This window comes from Protopterus annectens, chromosome 4.part0 (genome assembly GCF_019279795.1).
Source record: "Protopterus annectens isolate FY-2018-M chromosome 4.part0, PAN1.0, whole genome shotgun sequence".
NCBI lineage: Eukaryota > Metazoa > Chordata > Ceratodontiformes > Protopteridae > Protopterus > Protopterus annectens.
Genome location: NC_056733.1, coordinates 1,264,011,711 through 1,264,029,211, shown reverse-complemented (window position 1 = coordinate 1,264,029,211; position 17,501 = coordinate 1,264,011,711). Strand labels below are relative to the sequence as shown.

Sequence of the window (17,501 nt, the reverse complement as noted above, 5' to 3'; positions counted from 1 at the left end):
AACTGTACTTTCTGATGCTGTTCGTTATGCAGATGTGCAAAAGATCCATCAGGACTGGCTGCAGGGATGCCTTGTATGTTAGGCATAGATAGTCTTTCAGTAGTCTATAGGAGATCAAGTACAGGGGTAGCACTTTAATGTGATCCGCAAATGGTAAAGTATTTATGCCCTAGATTCCCTTGGTAATGAACCTTTGCAGGTGTTCCAGTTGTTTCATATCTCTGGTCAAATACATACTGAAGAGGTAATTATACTCAGAGATTTGTCTGGGGGGCCAAGTAAGGTGGCATTATGACTTTCCTGGAACTGGATGCCATGCCCTTACTTATAGGTTGAGTGATTTAGAATGATTTTCTTACTACCTTGTCCATGTGTTGCTCAAATGCCAGGTTACTGTCTACATATATTCACAGATCCCTGACCACCATGTCAACTCTTAGGAGTATCTTATTGATGGTGTAATTTCTCTGAGTATCCAGTTTCCCAAAAGATATGATAATACATTTCTTGGGATTGAGTTTGAAGCCATAACTTTGGCAACAATTGTCTGTCTGTGTTACACCCTCTTGCTAGATATTGGTGTTATGTGAGAACTCTGTGGTAGCTCCAATTTGCAGTCATCAGCGAACTTGGTCAGTCAAAGGGCCCTGACATTAGCTTTGACCTCTGACAAGTAGATACCAAAGAGGAGTGGACCCAGCACGGTGTCCTGAGGGACCCAGCTGGTGAATCGTCTCTTTGTGGGAGGTGATTTCACCATTTCTGACTGTGTGGGTCCTATGTGTGCAACAAGTGGCAATCCAATATTTTATGTAAGGGTTTATGTTCAGTTCAGTGAGTTTAACAATGACCCCGGAAAGTACAGACCCATCAATCCAACAAGCCTAATATGCAAAGCCATGGAACAAATTATGGAAATGAAAAACCAGGACACTGGCAACCTACAAACACTGGACCCATCCCAATTTGTCCTTAAAGAAAGGTCATGCCTATTTAACCTGGTAGACTTTTTTATGAAGGTCTCAGTGCATCAGATGAGGATAAAACAGTGCATGCTGCATATTCTGACCTAGCCAAGGCGTTCAATAACAATACCCAACTCAGACATTCTTGACAGGCTCTCTGAGATAGGCATAAATCCCTACATAAATCATTGGATTGCCGCCTGGCTCACAGTGGGAAATCAGGAAGTCAGGATCATTGAGACCAGCCCCACCAAGAGACTGGCAACCAGCAGAGTACCCCAGGGCTCCCTGTTGGGCCCACTCCATTTTGATGTCTTCTCAGAAGTCAAGACTAATGTTCAAGGCCTCTGGTTCACCAAGTTTGCTGATGTCTGTAAATTGGTTGCAGTTCTACATTCCCAAAAGGAATCAACATCATACAAGAGGGTTTAACATGACAAATAACTGGTGCCAAAGCCATGGCCTAAAACTCAGTGCCAAGAAATGCATTATAATGGTTTTGGGAAACCCAAGTTAGTACTCCATCAATAAAATGCCCCTAAGTGTTGACTGAATAGTAAGATCTGGGAGCATATGTGGACAGCAATCCGGCCTTTGACCAACATGTAGCTAAGATAATAAGAAAAATATTCTATGTCACCCAACTTAGAGGTAAGAGTATGGCATCCAGGTCCAAGGAAGTTACAGTACCATTCTAATTGGCCCTATCATTGAGTACAGTGACCCTTTTGGCATGCATCTAACTAGACACTTGCAACAGCCAGAATGCCCACAAAGATTTTCCACCAAGAGGATTCAGGGCATGAATATCCCGTACTACACTGATTGTCTAAAGGCTCTGTCTCTGTTTTCAGTCTTCTACAGGCTGCTGAGAGTAGATCTTTGCCTGACTTACAGGGCTTCCTCAGACACAGCCATGATGGATTTGTTGCACATGTGCAAAACAAACAGCACCAGAAAGATTAGCTGCAGGGATCTGACCTTCACTTGTGGCATAAATGGAACATGCTGGATAGACAAATATGTGTCCCAAAAGATCCATGCACTATGGAGTAAAGCTCCCTATCCAAGTAAAAAAGAGTTAATGTCTGACTCTCTACAAATGAAACCTTGAGAAGAGAATGAGAAGTCATAAATTTGCTCCCAGTCTGGCCGTCATGTCCCTTATGGACAGAAGCCATCATTTAGAAAAGTGTTATCATAGCCAACACCTCTCCCTACACCTCCTTAGTTATTGCTTTGCTAAATGCCCCCAGTACAGATGACCATGATAATCAGGACCCAAATGATTTGAAGTGGGTAGTTAGGATTGTAAGTGCCCTAGTGGTTATTAGCTTAGTAACAACCTGTAAACCTAAAGTTCCAAAATTAATTTGCATTTAGAGAAGCACACACACACACTGAGATATTTTTGTAGCTTGGTTACTATGTATGATTTATAACCACCTGAAGAAACTCACCAAATTAGCCAGTATACCAATAATTAAACTTAGGAGCAATTAAACAAAATAACGGAATAAATCATTAAAGTTCAGTATCAGAAAATAGTGCTATCTAATGACTTTTATATTCTAATGGATTACTGAAACAACAGAATACGTGCATATAAATTAAAAACACATCTTGTTTTAGTAATTCTTACTCATTCAACATCTGTTAAGACATTGAGATGGTGAAATGGTCCACTAACACAAAATAGTTGCATTAGATCATTATATGTTTTATATGGCTGTTATAGAGTATAGCCTACACATCTTTTTATCTTATATGAGACATTCTTCAGGAGTTAGTGACAGAATGAAGTTGAATAAATTGTTTTAAATAATTGGGAGGTGAAGAAACCTCATCTACATGGTACCCTTTAGGGGTTAAAATCTGCATTAACTGATTAAAAACAAATGTAAATGTAATAAATTAGCTTCTCCCTTTCTATCCAAACATGACTTTAAACCTTTAAAATGAATAATCTTTTAACAGACTTAATGGCCTTGTTCAAGAATACTAGGGGTGGCGCGAAGCCAAAAAACTATGGGCTAGGCTTGTAAATGCCTGAACCTATGAACCTATGAACCTATGTTATTGCTTCAAAAACGGATGAGGTTATTTGACTTGGACAATATGCAGTACCTCCTTCAACCTATTAATTGTAATCCATACCTTAAAGTGAACAGTAACATTATTGATTTATACAATTTCCGCCCTTTTAAAACATAAAATTATTTAGAGTTTGTTATATACTGACTCAAATTCACTTGATAGCATGAGGAAAGACGTATAGGTTTGCCAGAAGGGTACTTAACAATACTAAAGCATATTAATTATTTTTTCTTAACTATGACTTAAATTCAGACAGTAAATGGAAATAAAATTTCTCATGAATCTTATTTTTTTTTTCAAAAGGGGAAAGCAATACCTAAGGCCTATACGTTGTTACAAACCTTCAGATTTAAGATTATCCGGCAACTGACAATATTTGGCTAGAGTTGGATAACTCTTGTACCCATTAAAAAATCTTTTATTGCCAGTCGATGGCAAATTATAATGCTCATCTGACTGAAAATTAGCTTCATTCTGTCCCACCTAGACATAAACATGTAAAGTTTGTGCAGCAAACAGTACAGACTTGCTGTGCTTATCGTTTGGCATTGCTCATGCCCCAAGTCTTTAAAATACATTATGGACTAGATTAGCTATGAAAGGTTATAATTACATTCCATAGAACTGGCAAATTGTTATAACACTCTTGATGGAATATTTTTTTTCAGACCAAAGAACCCTTGTATAACATGAAGTACTACTTATCCATAAACTTGTTAGATATTTATTTGTTTGACATTTGTTTACCAGGAAAGTCTGACTGAGGTCTTAGGACCCCATTTTCAGCAGAGGCCTAGGTAGAAAAGCTCCAATGTATATGGTAATTAGTAAAACTTTTTTGGAAGGTTGGTATAATGGTTAAAGTGTTTACCTACAGACACAAGGTGCAGGGTTTGATTTTCACATGGGGTAAATGGCTTGGCTTAAAATGGCCCACAAGAGCAGTTAGCCTAGCACTAATCTATGAACCTATGAACCTTTACAATATAATTCTTGTACAGATAAAATATACATGCCAAAAAAAAAAAAAAAAAAAAAAACAGTTTCATGGGCAAACCTTTGAGACTTTTTTTCCAAATGTATAAAAACCTTTAAACTTTATTTAAAAGAAAAGCAAACAGTAATGGAATCTTGGAAGAAAGTGTTTTTTTACACATTTTATTTTTGTAATCCTGTAGGTAACCTATGTATTTTTAAGAATATGTCTACATTGTTTTAAATCTATGAAATATGCATAAGATTAGGCATATACTATACCTGTGTTCTTGTTCTTTGCTAACATATAAAAAAGTGATATACAGTGGATATAAAAAGTGTACACACCCCTGTTAAAATGCCAGGATTTTGTGATATAAAAATTAGACCACAATAAATCATTTCAAAACTTTTCCCACCTTTAATGTGACCTATAACATGTACAATTCAATTGAAAAACAAGCAAATCTGTTAGGGGAAAAAAGTGTGAAAAATAAAAAACGTACAATAAGCTGGTTGCATGAGTGTGCACACCCTTAAACTAATACTTTGTTGAAGCACCTTTTGATTTAATTACAGCATTCAGTCTTTTTGGGTACACACCTGCCATCAATTAAAGAGACTCTGATTAACCCCAAATAAAGTTCAACTGTCCTAGTAGGATTTTCCTGACATTTACTCAGTTGCCTGCGACAGCAAAAGCCATGGTTCGCAGAGAGCTTACAATGCATCAAAGGGCTCTCTTTGTTGAAATTTATCAGTCAGGGGAAGGATACAAAAAAATTTCCACAGCATTGTATATACCATGGAACCCAGTGAAGACAATCATCAAAAAGTGGAGAAAATATGGAACAACAGTGACATTGCAAAGAACTGGACGTCCCTCCAAAATTGATGAAAAGACAAGACAAAAACTGGTCAGGGAGGCTGCCAAGAGACCTACAGCAACACTGAAGGAGCTGCAGGAATTTCTGGCAAGTAGTGGTGTGTGTACTACATGTGATAACAATCTCTCATATTCTCTATATGAGGTAGAGTTGCAAGATGGAAGCCTTTTCTTACACAGAAAAACATCCAGGCCCAGCTAAAATTTGCAAAACAATGCGTCACGTCTCTCAAAAGGATGTGGGAAAATGTATTATGGTCTGATGAGACCAAGATTGAACTTTTTGGCCATAATTCCAAAAGGTATGTTGGGGCAAAAACAACACTTCGCATCAGCAAAAGAACACTATCCCCACGGTGAAGCATGGTGGTGGCAGTATTATACTTTGGGGTTGCTTTTCTTCAGCTGGAACTGGGGCATTAGTCAACTAAACTGCTACAAGAATAAGCTTTTATTTAGGCAAAAAAGAAAAGTTCTATCCTTTGTACTGACCATGGGTTTGTGTCTGCCTGTAAAATCCGATGTGTGTCCCGAAAATGTCCCACTATGGCCATTTGAAAAGGTGGCAACCCTAAATTCTATAGGTGCATGGACTTGCAGACACTTGTATACAGCTGTAATATATACACTTTGCGGCTGTGTCCTTTAAGATAGTTAAAGTGATTCAGTACATAGATTGAAACAAAAGAAGTCATTCTTAATATATAGTTCCATAGCATTTTCAACTATTTTAAATGATACAACACTACTTGATATCAACTCTACGACCAGTCAAAATCCTTTCACGTTTCAGGTAAAGTACTCAAGACATAACTTTGTGATTCAAATTAAAATGTAAGTACTAACCACACTGAAATGGAGAGGTGATATTTTCTTTCCTTTTAGTGCATTGTTTAAAATTTAGAGATAACCTGATATTTGCTTTCTGTTTTCATTCCTGCTGTATATTGAGTGGTGGTTCTTATTTTTTCACTATATTACTGTGTAAATCATTATGGTATGATTTTCTCCATTGCTTTTTTTTTTACCAGTATAGATAAGAGAAAGATAAGCAAATAACCCAAAATTAATTGGAGACTTTAGTGTGAAGCTGCCTTGTTAGTTTTAAGATTGAAACAAAGATAAACTGAAATTATAGCAAGTCAGATAAATTCACAGTTGATACTTGCAGGCACTGTCCTAAAATGGTGTATGCAAAGGACAGAAACCCATATATAATCCATTGGAGATTGCATACCTGTTTATGGCATTTAATTAGATGCAAGTTTTTTTTTTTATATTGAACAGGATGCAAAAAAGAAGTATGACAAAGTCAATGAGAAATACTACAGCATGCTGGACAAACACATGAACTTGTCTTCTAAAAAGAAAGAGGCTCAGCTTCATGAGGTAAGAGGGCTATTATGCTTTAATTGCTAGCATTTTCACGTGATGCCCCCTTTAGTAGTGCTGAACAATAACAATGAAGCTGTTCTGTTGAAATGAACCATTAATAAAAGTATTTCCTTGGGTATACTTATTGTAATACCACTTTTTCATCTACCCTCTTGTGTCTACATAATGCGGCATATTGGAGCCTTGGAATGTACCCAGAGGCAGATAATGTCCACTTGTCTTACTTTGTCTTCCTGATTCTCTGTCTACTTTGTTAAGCAGCTGGTACTACTTAACCAATAACTAGTCATAAGAATTACCTTATCTAAATCCTGCATGGTTGAATTCCCGTCACTCTTTGTTTCTACAAAATGTGTTGTCCCCTTGTTTCTTTTGTGTGTGTGTGTGTGTGTGTGTGTGTGTGTGTGTGTGTGTGAACTTTAGTTGCTCAAAGTTTAAAGGTCTGCATTACATTCTGCCTCTCTCTTCTTCAAGACTAGAAAAAAATAAGCTCATACAGGAACAAACCATGCACCACTTTTTTTTTTTTTTGCAGCTATATGAGCTGCTTGTATCCCATTTCATTGCAAAAGTCAGATGTTAAGTTGTCAATCTCGCCTTCATTCTTGCTGGATGGGTTCGGAGCCGATCCTCGGCTCCGACTCGGCCAATACTAAAGCTCGAGAGCTATTTCCACCGGCTCGAGGCTCCCCTATATCCCACAATGCTAGGCGGTAAATACCCAGATCTCGTTTGCCGCTTTAGCTACGAGATGCTTGTTTCTATCGGCTCTGCAGGTTAGTGACTTTTTATAGTTGTAAAACTTCAAAATCCCCTTATTTTTTTCTTAGAATAGTTTTCTTAACAGTTTATTAGTTAACTATCCCTAGTTTCCTTCGGGTTCCCCTAATTGTTTTTCACGTTTATCCCCTGTTAATTTTCTTAGGCCTTCGGGCCCTCCTCCCTTCCCCTTAGTCATACTTATTGTGGGAGTGGTTGGATTATTTTCCCCTTTCTTAACAGGTGTGTCTGTGTGTGTGTCTGTGTTTCACAGTTTTTCTTTGGGATGTCTAAAGACTCTAAGGTCTCAGGCTTTAAGAAGTGTGACTCGTACTGTCAGAAAATGTCTCTGACAGACTGTCACACTTCTTGTGTATATTGCCTGGGACCTTTGCACCTGCAGGTCTCTTGTTCTGTCTGCCACGCTTTCAGTCCAAGAGTCCTGCAGGAACGCAAAAATAAATTGATACTTTGAGGCTTATTAAAGCCTGAAGGCTCTGTGACTTAGACCGTGTCAGGAAAACCTTACAAGGCGTCGGCTCCAGCTTCGGAGCCGTCTGCTGGTGGCTCTAAGTCTTCTTCGACATCGACTCCGTCTGGAGCCGATGTTTCTAAGACTAAAACGGTTACCTCAGCTCTGGCTGGAGCCGAGAGGTCCGAGACTCAAGACGGCTCCGATAGTTTTGTCGGAGCTATCTACTAGAAAGAGGTCTAGATTCCCATCCATTGGCTCTATCCACTCGGCCCCGGGATCTCCACTATTATCAGAGAGGAGCCATAGGTCCCACTCCTCTCGGTCCTCCAGACTGTCTGACCATGATTTAGAGAGGGTGGTGAGCAGACTTCTCAAGTCCCAGGCATTAGCTCAAATACTGCATAGCCCTACCCAATAGTCAGTGGCTATACCCATCCCTTTCTCAGTTCCTTCTCCGATTCCCATGAGTTCGGAGCCGGAGCTTCTCGGAGCCATGACTGTCGGTGCTTCGGAGCCGATACTTCCACTTTCGGCTCTGTCATCGGCTCCGATCTCCTCCTTGGAGGGATCTGGGAGCCGGGCTTCCCTCGTCGGCTCTGAGGGGGCGCGAGTGGCATCGGACCCTTGTCTGAGCCCGTTCTCCCTCTCAGAGCTTCGGCACTGGTGAGCTCGGCCCCGACATCTGCCTCGGAGCCGTCCCTTTCGGTGCCGGGAGGAGTCCTCATCTCTTCGGGGCGGGGATCTTCGGCCCCGCCTGATCGGGGCACCTTCGAGGTCATGCGGAGTGTGCTAGACCCGGTGTATACTCCATGGTTGGCTCCCTCAGCTCCTCCCTCTACAGTGCCTGCAATGGTCTCTACCCACCCTCTCGTCCCAGACCGTAGAGAGCCAACGTCTCAAGTTTCCCCACTGGGAATATCCTCTTCCGAGTCTTCTCCTGATCCTTCAGGGGAACCCCCTCAGAAGAAACAATGCAAGAGGAAGCATATTGACTCCCCCGAGTCTACCACCTCGGATACCAACTTGGATGAGTCTGAAGGGTCCCCACGGTCCTCCTCGGAGGATGTCTACTTTTCAGACATCCTTGAGATCCTTAAACAGAGGGGGAACTGGTCCACCCTTAACCCTTCAGAGGACGAGTCAGTCTACCTTGAGGCTTTTGGCTCTTGCCTTTCCACCTCCTGGGTATCTCCTCCCTTTGACCCCCTCATGGAAGTGGTGGCAAGGAAGGCGTGGACAGCCCCTGATATGGTGGAACCTACCCCACGAAGGCTGTCCAAGATTATTACAGCTCCTAAGGACAAAGAATTCTTATCCAAGAATAATCTCTGTTATGAATCTCTATTGATGCAATGGTGGTGGACGCAGCCACTAAGAGGGAATTAGTTGATCCTTCGGTACCTATCCATCCTCCTAATAAGGAATCTAGGACTATGGATAGGTACGGTAAGTGGATGTTCTCCTCAGCGACCTTTGCTATGCGTTCTGAACTACTTGTGTCACTTCACCTGTCTTCAGAGAGAGATGATCAAGGAAATGGGTGATGCTTTGCAGGATCCAACAACTGAGGGGTTTCGAGACAAAATGAACTCCCAGCTGGTAACCCTGAATTCAGTCGTCAACTCCCCCATGCGGCTTCTTTCTTATGTAGCCGATGGGGCAAGTAGGGCCAGTGGCACAGGTGTAGCTTTACGACGTCACGCCTGGATGCGGCTTTGTAACTTTGCGGACCCTTTCAAGGCCTTCACCAATTCCCCTTTTGATGGTACAGCGTTGTTTGGACCTCAGGTGAAGGACACGTTGACTAGGTGCGAACAGGATGGCAAGATTCTCTTTGCCGTGGGAGTCCGGTTTTCTACCCCTTCCAGGACCGTATCCCAAGGGTCAGAAGGGGGGGAGGATGTGGTTCCACAAATCACAGGGAGTCTCGCCTGATGCACACAGTCAGTTCCCCTTTTGAGGCAGAGGGAGGAACAACAATAGACGCCACCCTAGGGGCAGGGGGGGTCCGCAGAATCAAGGTAGCAGAGAGACTCTCTGACAAACCTTTTCAGCATCCCTGAGAAGCTGCCCGACTGTCCACCTTCGGAGGCAGTCAGGGGAAGATTGTCACTGTATCCAGAAGCCTGGCTTTCCCTCACTCAAGACAAATGGGTACAGTCGATTATATCCGAGGGTTACAAAATTCCCTTTGTCCACATCCCATCCCAACCAAAAGGGCCCCTTCCAGACATTCCACCCGGTCTAAGGGAACAAGCAGCGCTAGAAATATCAAAGCTGCTGTCAAAAAGAGCTATCCAGCCAGTCCCGGCAGACCAGCAAGGATCCGGAATCTACTCCAAATTCTTTTTGTTTCCAAAAAAGACAGGGGACTGGAGACCAATATTGGATCTCAGCAGACTAAACAAGTCTGTAAACAAAACAAAATTCCGGATGGTCACGCTTCAGTCCATTCTACCCTTCTTGGGTCAGGACAATTGGATGTGCTCAATAGACCTTCAGGATGCGTACTATCATATCAAGATGCACAGATGCTCCAGAAGGTTCCTCCGCTTCCGGCTGGGAGCCAGTCACTATCAGTTCAGAGCCCTGCCCTTTGGTCTCACTACAGCCCCCCAAGTGTTCATCAAATGCATGGCAGTGGTCACGGCTCATCTGAGACGACAAGGATTCCAGGTGTTTCCATATCTGGACGACTGGCTCCTTACTGCTACCACCAGGCGTCAACTTCTCGTATCCAGAGACCACACCATTTATAATTGTCAAGCTCTAGGCATTTCCATAAATTTTGAAAAATCTGCCTTGTTGCCTTGTCAGGCAATTACCTTTATAGGCGCCACATTAGACACAATTCATCTTTCCGCGAAACTAACAGAGCAAAGAGTATCAGATATCCGCAAACATGTTCACATTCTTCTTCAATGCAGCAGGATCAAAGCCAGGTTTGTCTTGAAGGTTTTAGGTCTCATGTCAGCTGCCATTACACTTCTGCCTCTAGCACGCTTTCACATGCGGATCCTCCAGTGGATACTGTTTTCTCAGTGGTCCTTCCAACAGTTCCCAATGTCTCACAGTATTCTGCTGACCCAATCATGCAAGAAGCATCTAACTTGGTGGATGACCTCCCCTCAAGTTCTTCAGGGCAGATCATTCATCCCCCCCCCCCTCCGGTTGCCACGGTGACAATGGACGCCTCCCTGATCGGGTGGGGGGGACATTGTCAGGGCAGGACGGTCCAGGGCACATGGCAACCTTTCAAAAGTCATCTGCACATAAATGTCCTGGAGATGAGAGCAGTACATTTAGTGTTACAAGCCCTTCAGCACTCTCTTCCCACCGGGACTATTACAATTCAGACAGACAATATGTCTGTAGTATGGTACATCAACAAACAGGGCGGAACCAAGTCTTATCCCTTATGTCGAGAGGCACTCAGACTTTGGCAGTGGGTGATCTCATCTCAGCGGTTTCTGATAGCAATGCACATCCCCGGGAAGTCCAACGTGATAGTGGACAAGTTGAGCAGGGCCATACTCATACCACACGAGTGGTCTCTCAAACAGTCAGTGCTGGAAGAAATTTTTCAGAAATGGGGCCGAACTTGCTGCAATCTTTTTGCTACTACCCAAAACAGCAAGTGTCACGATTTCTTCACCCTCTTTCCCCTACCAGGTCAACCCGCCAGGGACGCTCTAGTCCACGATTGTCCCCGGGAACTTCTGTATGCCTTTCCCCCCTTTCCACTGATCTCTCAAGTAATTCAGAAAGCTACCGCATTGAGAGTCGACATGATCCTCATTGCCCCTTACTGGCCTCGTCAGATATGGTTTCCGTTCCTTCACCGGTTTCTGTTGGAGCAGCCTTGGCATCTGGATCCAGTGCCAGATCTTTCGACCCATCAATCGGGTCAGCTGCACCACTCCCTCCCATCTCTCAACCTCACAGCTTGGTTGCTCCGCTTCCTACCCTAGCCAGGCTTCCTTTAATTTCCCATTCGGTCCGTAACATACTTATAGCTTCCCACAAGTCTTCTACAAGAAGGATTTACAATAGAAAGTGGAAACGTTTTTCCTTCTGGGCAGCAGCTAATAACATAGACCCTTTCACTGCACCTATCCAGTCTATACTAGACTTCCTGGCAGAACTTTTTCACTCAGGTTCTTCTTCGTCTACTATTAGAGTACAATTGGCGGCTATATCTAATTTCCATGTAGGCTTTTCAGACTCCAGCATCATGTCCCATAAACTTTGCAAAACCTTTCTAAAAGGCATCTTTTTGCTCAAGCCCCCAATTAGAGACCCCCCACCTCAGTGGGACTTCAATTTGGTTCTAGCCTCCTTGATTCTCCCCCCCCCTTCGAACCGGCCGCTTCCTGCTCTCTGAAATTGCTTTCATGGAAAACCCTTTTTCTAGTAGCCATAACATCTGCTAGACGGGTATCTGAACTTCATGCTTTTTGCAGTCGTCCTCCATACTTAGTTTTCCACAAAGACAGGGTGTCCCTTCAGACCAACCCTTCCTTTTTACCTAAGGTTTCTTCAGAGGCGAATCTGAATTAGACAATCGACCTTCCAGTTTTCTTCCCTAATTATTCCAACAAGGCAGAACAAAAGTTACATTTCCTAGATGTTCATCGCCAGCTTCGCTATTATTTGGATAGGACTAAACAATTTAGGAAGTCTAACCAGCTCTTCCTATCCTATGCGGAAGGCAAGATGGGCCTTCCAGTTTCCAAAGTGTCCCTTTCGAGATGGCTGGCCTCTGTAATTTCCTTCATTTATGATCTCAGACACCAAAAGCTACCATCACGACCTAGAGCTCATTCAACCAGAGCGTTAGCTACGTCTGTAGCATTTCAAAACAGACTGCCCATAGATTCCATCTGTCAAGCAGCTACATGGGCTTCTCCTCATATCTTTATCTCACATTATAAATTGGATATGGCCTCCAGAATCCGGGCTAACTTTGGTTCCACCGTACTCAAGAGTCAGTTCCGATGAACCACCCAGGATAAGGGTGCTAGGGACGTGGTCCCATCCAGCAAGAATGAAGGCGAGATTGACAACTTAACATTGAGAAGTTATGTACCTACCATAACGTTCCATGTTAGTTGTCTTCTTCTTGCCTTCTGTCTTGCGTCCCACTCTCCATCCCCCTAGCCTGGACAGACCGAGAGGATCCTTGGGATCTTTTATCTTCCACAGCGTCAACCACCTCTATTGCCCCTGTTTGATAGTTCTACAGGTAGTCTTTCTATAGAGGTGGATTTCCCTTTTCTCTGTCTCTAGGAGACCAGCACTGCTATTCTTTCAGCTATCAAACGAGATCTGGGTATTTACCGCCTAGCATTGTGGGATATAGGGGAGCCTCGAGCCGGTGGAAATAGCTCTCGAGCTTTAGTATTGGCCGAGTCGGAGCTGAGGATCGGCTCCGAACCCATCCAGCAAGAAAGAAGGTGAGAAGAAGACAACTAACATGGAACATTATGGTAGGTACATAACTTCTCATTTTCTCAAACTGTGCAAGCTTTCTTGAGTTCTTAATGCCAGCAAGAAGGGATACTGTCTTCTGAATTTCTGGTGGTATGGCCTAATGTTTGTAATTCTCACTGCTGTAGTAGACATTGGTTGTGTCCTACCTAGGCCAAATTCTCAAAGCTCTAGCTTCCTTCCACTCCTTCACTCTAAGTGCTGAGTAGACAGACCATTTGTGGAGGAAAGTCAGCATTCCAAGTGAAGATGACTTCAGAATTAATTTAGAACTTTATTGCCACCTCAAGGGATTACATCTGAGCTGGGGCTTCACAGAAACAGTGACTGGCTACAGGTTTCATTTCTGGCAAATAGGTCCGCATAGGACAGTCACAGAACCTATGACATGCCACAACATTTTGGGTGACACACCAGCATTCACCAACACCCGAGTTACGAAAGAAACAGCTTTTGCATTTGTTGCTTGTGTGAAGTGCATTGAATTATTTTTTGCCAGGAACCAGTTCAACACCACTGCTGCAGAAGTACGGAAGTTATTAACCTCAGACTGTTTCTGTATACTTTCTCAATAGAATCTGCAAAAGGGCAGTGCTGACACTTTTCTCCTTGTGGTTACACTTCTGCAAAGGGCAAGTAGTCTGCATTTCTAGGAGTGTGCTGTTTTACATTCCTCTCAACTGTCCCTCTTAATTCCGCCTAAAACTGACAACTTTTTACTCTTAATAAATGACAATAGTTAGATTTATAGACTAATTTTATTTCAGAAAATGTAAATTAATAGTACTAGTAGTTTAAAACTGTCCATGTCTCTTATTTCTAGATTAGTCCCTGATTCTGTTGAGATTTGTTGATGTATTGAAAGCCATGCTATTTTATTTATTTATTTAACCTATTCTATTTTTTGTTTGATTGGGAGGGATGACACATAAGCAGAGTCAGGTTAGGCATTTTCAGAATTTTTGACACGTGAACCCAAAAGGTTCGCCATGACTGCCATAGGAAAACCGATCCACACAGAAAGTGTTGCATTTTTAAATATTTGTGATGTATTTTCTATTTTATGAAGAAAGCTGACAATGTGTTTTAATATCAGAAGTTTCTAATCAGCAGCTGCTGTTTTTAGAACAGGACTTATTATTGAATACTCTGATTGGTTTAATGAGGAAAAAATGTACTACGTTTGAGATATTTGAAGTGTATAAGGATTTAAAACTTGGGAAGTGTTTTTACATAGTTTTGATGCTTGTATACATTCGTGACAACTTGCCTTCATTATTTTACTGTTTGAGACATTTGTTTGAAGGTGTTATATTTAAGGTGTAGGAAGTATAATTCAAGACTGGAAATGTTTTATTTTTGGTACTTGATTACTGTTTGTGACCTCTTTTCTTCATTTCTTGTTTTCTCTCTGTATGCTTTCTGTAAAATGGACTGAGAGTTCTGACAGGATTTTTGTGTACTGCTTGTGTTTTTACTTTTGAATTTTGAGGGACTGTAGGGAAGTGCGTGTGTGTGTGTTGCTGTGAAGACTTGTTGGATGATTTACTGTCCATCCAACTCTTCCCAGCAGTACTTACCAGCAATCAGACTTCTTCCTTGGCTGCAGCACAGATTCTTCCTGGTCCTTCTGTCCTTCTCTCAATGTACCTTTTCCGTGGACTCAGTCCATGCCTCAGCTAATGGTGAGTGGCTACGCACTGGCCATTGCTGGTTCATCAGACCACTTTGTGGATTCCTCGAATTCCTGTGGTGTAGCCTTGCTGGCCACTATAGACCAGGAGTGGGCATGGAAGAACCATCCTATTTGGGTCTGGGATTTTCTCTGGTAGTTTCTTTTTTGAGGGGCAGGGAAAAGAGACCTCTTGCCAGGGATGAAGTGCCATCTCTCAGTCAGTCTCCTTCAAGGAATGACCCTTAAAAAAAGAAACTAATGTTTAGACATTGCTCATCCAGCGACATCTTGTCTGTTATTAAGGATGGTTTTCTTATCTTAGCCAGGAGTTTATTGCAGGCTTTATATCCTGGAGAGCAGAAATCAATCAATCCTGTATTCTGGCCTAGACAGAGACAAGGATTTTTTCTTTGTCTGACTGTTAAGCCCAAGACACAGGTTCAGAAGAAAGTTTGTTTCTCCCAACTCATTAGAGCTTTCCTTTTCTGAAACTAGTTCCAGTATGGATGATGTATTTTTGTGGAAACAAGCAAATGTTTCCCTTAAACTGAGAAGATGATATGATATGCTGTGAGTGGATTTACCTAAAACTACGCCCTTTTCTCCTATTATGCCATCCTTAGTGGATGTATTTACATTTTGCCTTCAATTCCCAAGAACGGCAGAACACTGGTTAATACCAACCCTACCGCTGCAAATAAGTAGGTAAGGTATTATAGAGATTTTGTAAGAAAATTGCCTTTTTCCAATCCATTCTTTCAGGTATTGGCAGCTAGTAAGATTGTTCTGCCACACTTCCTTCAGAAGGTAGATCCTGGGTAAATCCTACAATTTGTAACCTGTCTTAGGTGTCTAAACATGCTTTGAAGAGTGTGTATGTTTGTGCAGATACTGTGTCTAGGGCCACTGCTACTACTTCTGTTGTTTGTGAAGATACCTGGGTATGTACTCAAAAGTTTTCAGATGAGGTAAAGTCTGAGATTTTATACACTAATGCAGTCAAGGATGTTTTGTTTGGCCCTGTTGCTGCTCAGATTCTCAAAACAGTTTGATCTCAGAAGGAAATTAATTCAGGGAGTTACTAAGATTTTTCAAGCCCCTTATTATAAATATTTCAGACACTCTGCTTTTTTGTATTTTTTTAATCATTCCCTGTCTTCAGACAAATGGGTATCAAAAGAGAGAGAGAGAGAGAGCGATGGCAGTAGGAGAACAACAATAAAGGGGATCATTTCAGAAAAAGGGACAGGCTATGCTTTCAGAATGACTATGCCATTCATTCTTTTCCCCCTCCCCATCTATTCCTGTATCTCCAAGTCTGTCCCATAGTCTGACTCGCACGCTTTCCCTTTGGCAACATATTGTTTCACATCCTTGGGTACTAGTACTAGTTTAAGAGGGTTGTAGTTGGAACTGGACACACTAACCTAATTTTTAATTTGAGAGGAATTCCTCCCTAACCTCAGAACCAGAGTTTTTTCCTTTGATTCTTCAACACTACCAGTGCCTTTAGTCCAAAGGGAGGAAGGATTTTTTTCCAGAATGTTTCTGGTTTTAAAGAACAAGCTTTCCTGAAAACCAGTTATAGATCTTTCCTTAGGTTCATAGGTAGGTACTAGGCTATCTGCCCGAAGGCATTTATAAGCCTAGCCAGAACGTGTTGGCTTTCGTCACCCCCTTAGTTCCCTGTGCCTCTGTCCAGCAGAGCCAATGAAGTGATCCCCGGGGTAAACTTTGTTTCCCATTCACTCGTCAGTGTTTCTCTTGAAGAGTGTTAGCGAGGAGCTCTGCCTAATGTAGATTGGAATCTTGTTCCAAAGCATGGGAAGTCTCTGAGACAGGAAGCTATCCCTCTAGCACGTCCTGTTCATTGTTGTGGTATGGTTTAGATCCCTAGAGCGTGTGGTTCAAGGGGATATGGATGTTCATCGTGTTTCACTGTTGCAGTCCTAGCAAATGGGTTATCTGGCTCCCGTTAGCCCTCGATCGGCCAGAATACCAAAGATAAGTAAAAATTACATCGGCTGCCGTCGGTTGTAAAGGATGTCAGGGCATCCGATACAAAAGGAGGCAGCCGACGTCACTTCCTCAGTCTTCCGTGCCTCGGTGTCCGAAGCAGAAGCTTTTCATGCACGAGTGCCAGTCTGCAGATTACCTTGGTTGGTTTTCCGACTACAAGAGTTGAAATCTTCTACAGGCTAAGTACCACATTGGGGATCCTCTTTTCTTGCCTTAACGAATGTCAGAAAAGGTTAATAATTGCCTTACCTGTGGAAAGCAGATTCCCCATAGAGATTTTTATTCCTATTGCATTATCTGTTTAGGCCTTGACCACGACATTCTCAATTGTAATCTTTGTGCCTCCTTTAATCCGTGTACCATCCAGTGGCAGGCTAAGATTTTGGCTAGGCATTTTGGAGTTTGGCCTAAGTTTGTTGGTATGGCGTCCGCCGGTCTTCAGGCTTTGGATATTCCGAAAAAGCGGAAGGACAAGGACTGTGACAGGCCTCAGAAATCTGAGTCCTCGGATGAGGTTAAGTTGGTCGTCAGTCAGGCGGGAGCTAGTGAGACACTTTCGCAGTCCCTGCAGTCTGCAGATGTGCAACCGCAGGCCCTGACTGAGTCCGAGTCCTTTAGGCCTTCGGCCTCCGTTTTGCCTTTCGAACTGTCGCCGGTCGCCTCTACTGCTGGAGCCGGTACTGCTAAGCTGACTCTGGGGTTCGAGGCCTCCATTTTTCTTTCTTAGACTCCTGCTGTTCCTTCAGCAGTTGCCAGGCCTCCCGA

The 17,501-nt window shown here is 42.6% G+C and overlaps 1 protein-coding gene across 1 annotated transcript in view; it reads left to right on the top strand.

The window, feature by feature from the left end:
- ARHGAP26 (Rho GTPase activating protein 26) overlaps window positions 1-17,501 on the top strand; it is a 3,815,868-nt gene that overhangs the window by 976,544 nt on the left and 2,821,823 nt on the right. The window contains exon 5 of the mRNA XM_044069158.1: window positions 6,211-6,312. Within this exon, the coding sequence (XP_043925093.1) occupies window positions 6,211-6,312 (102 nt within the window). The remainder of the gene's footprint in view (window positions 1-6,210; window positions 6,313-17,501) is intronic.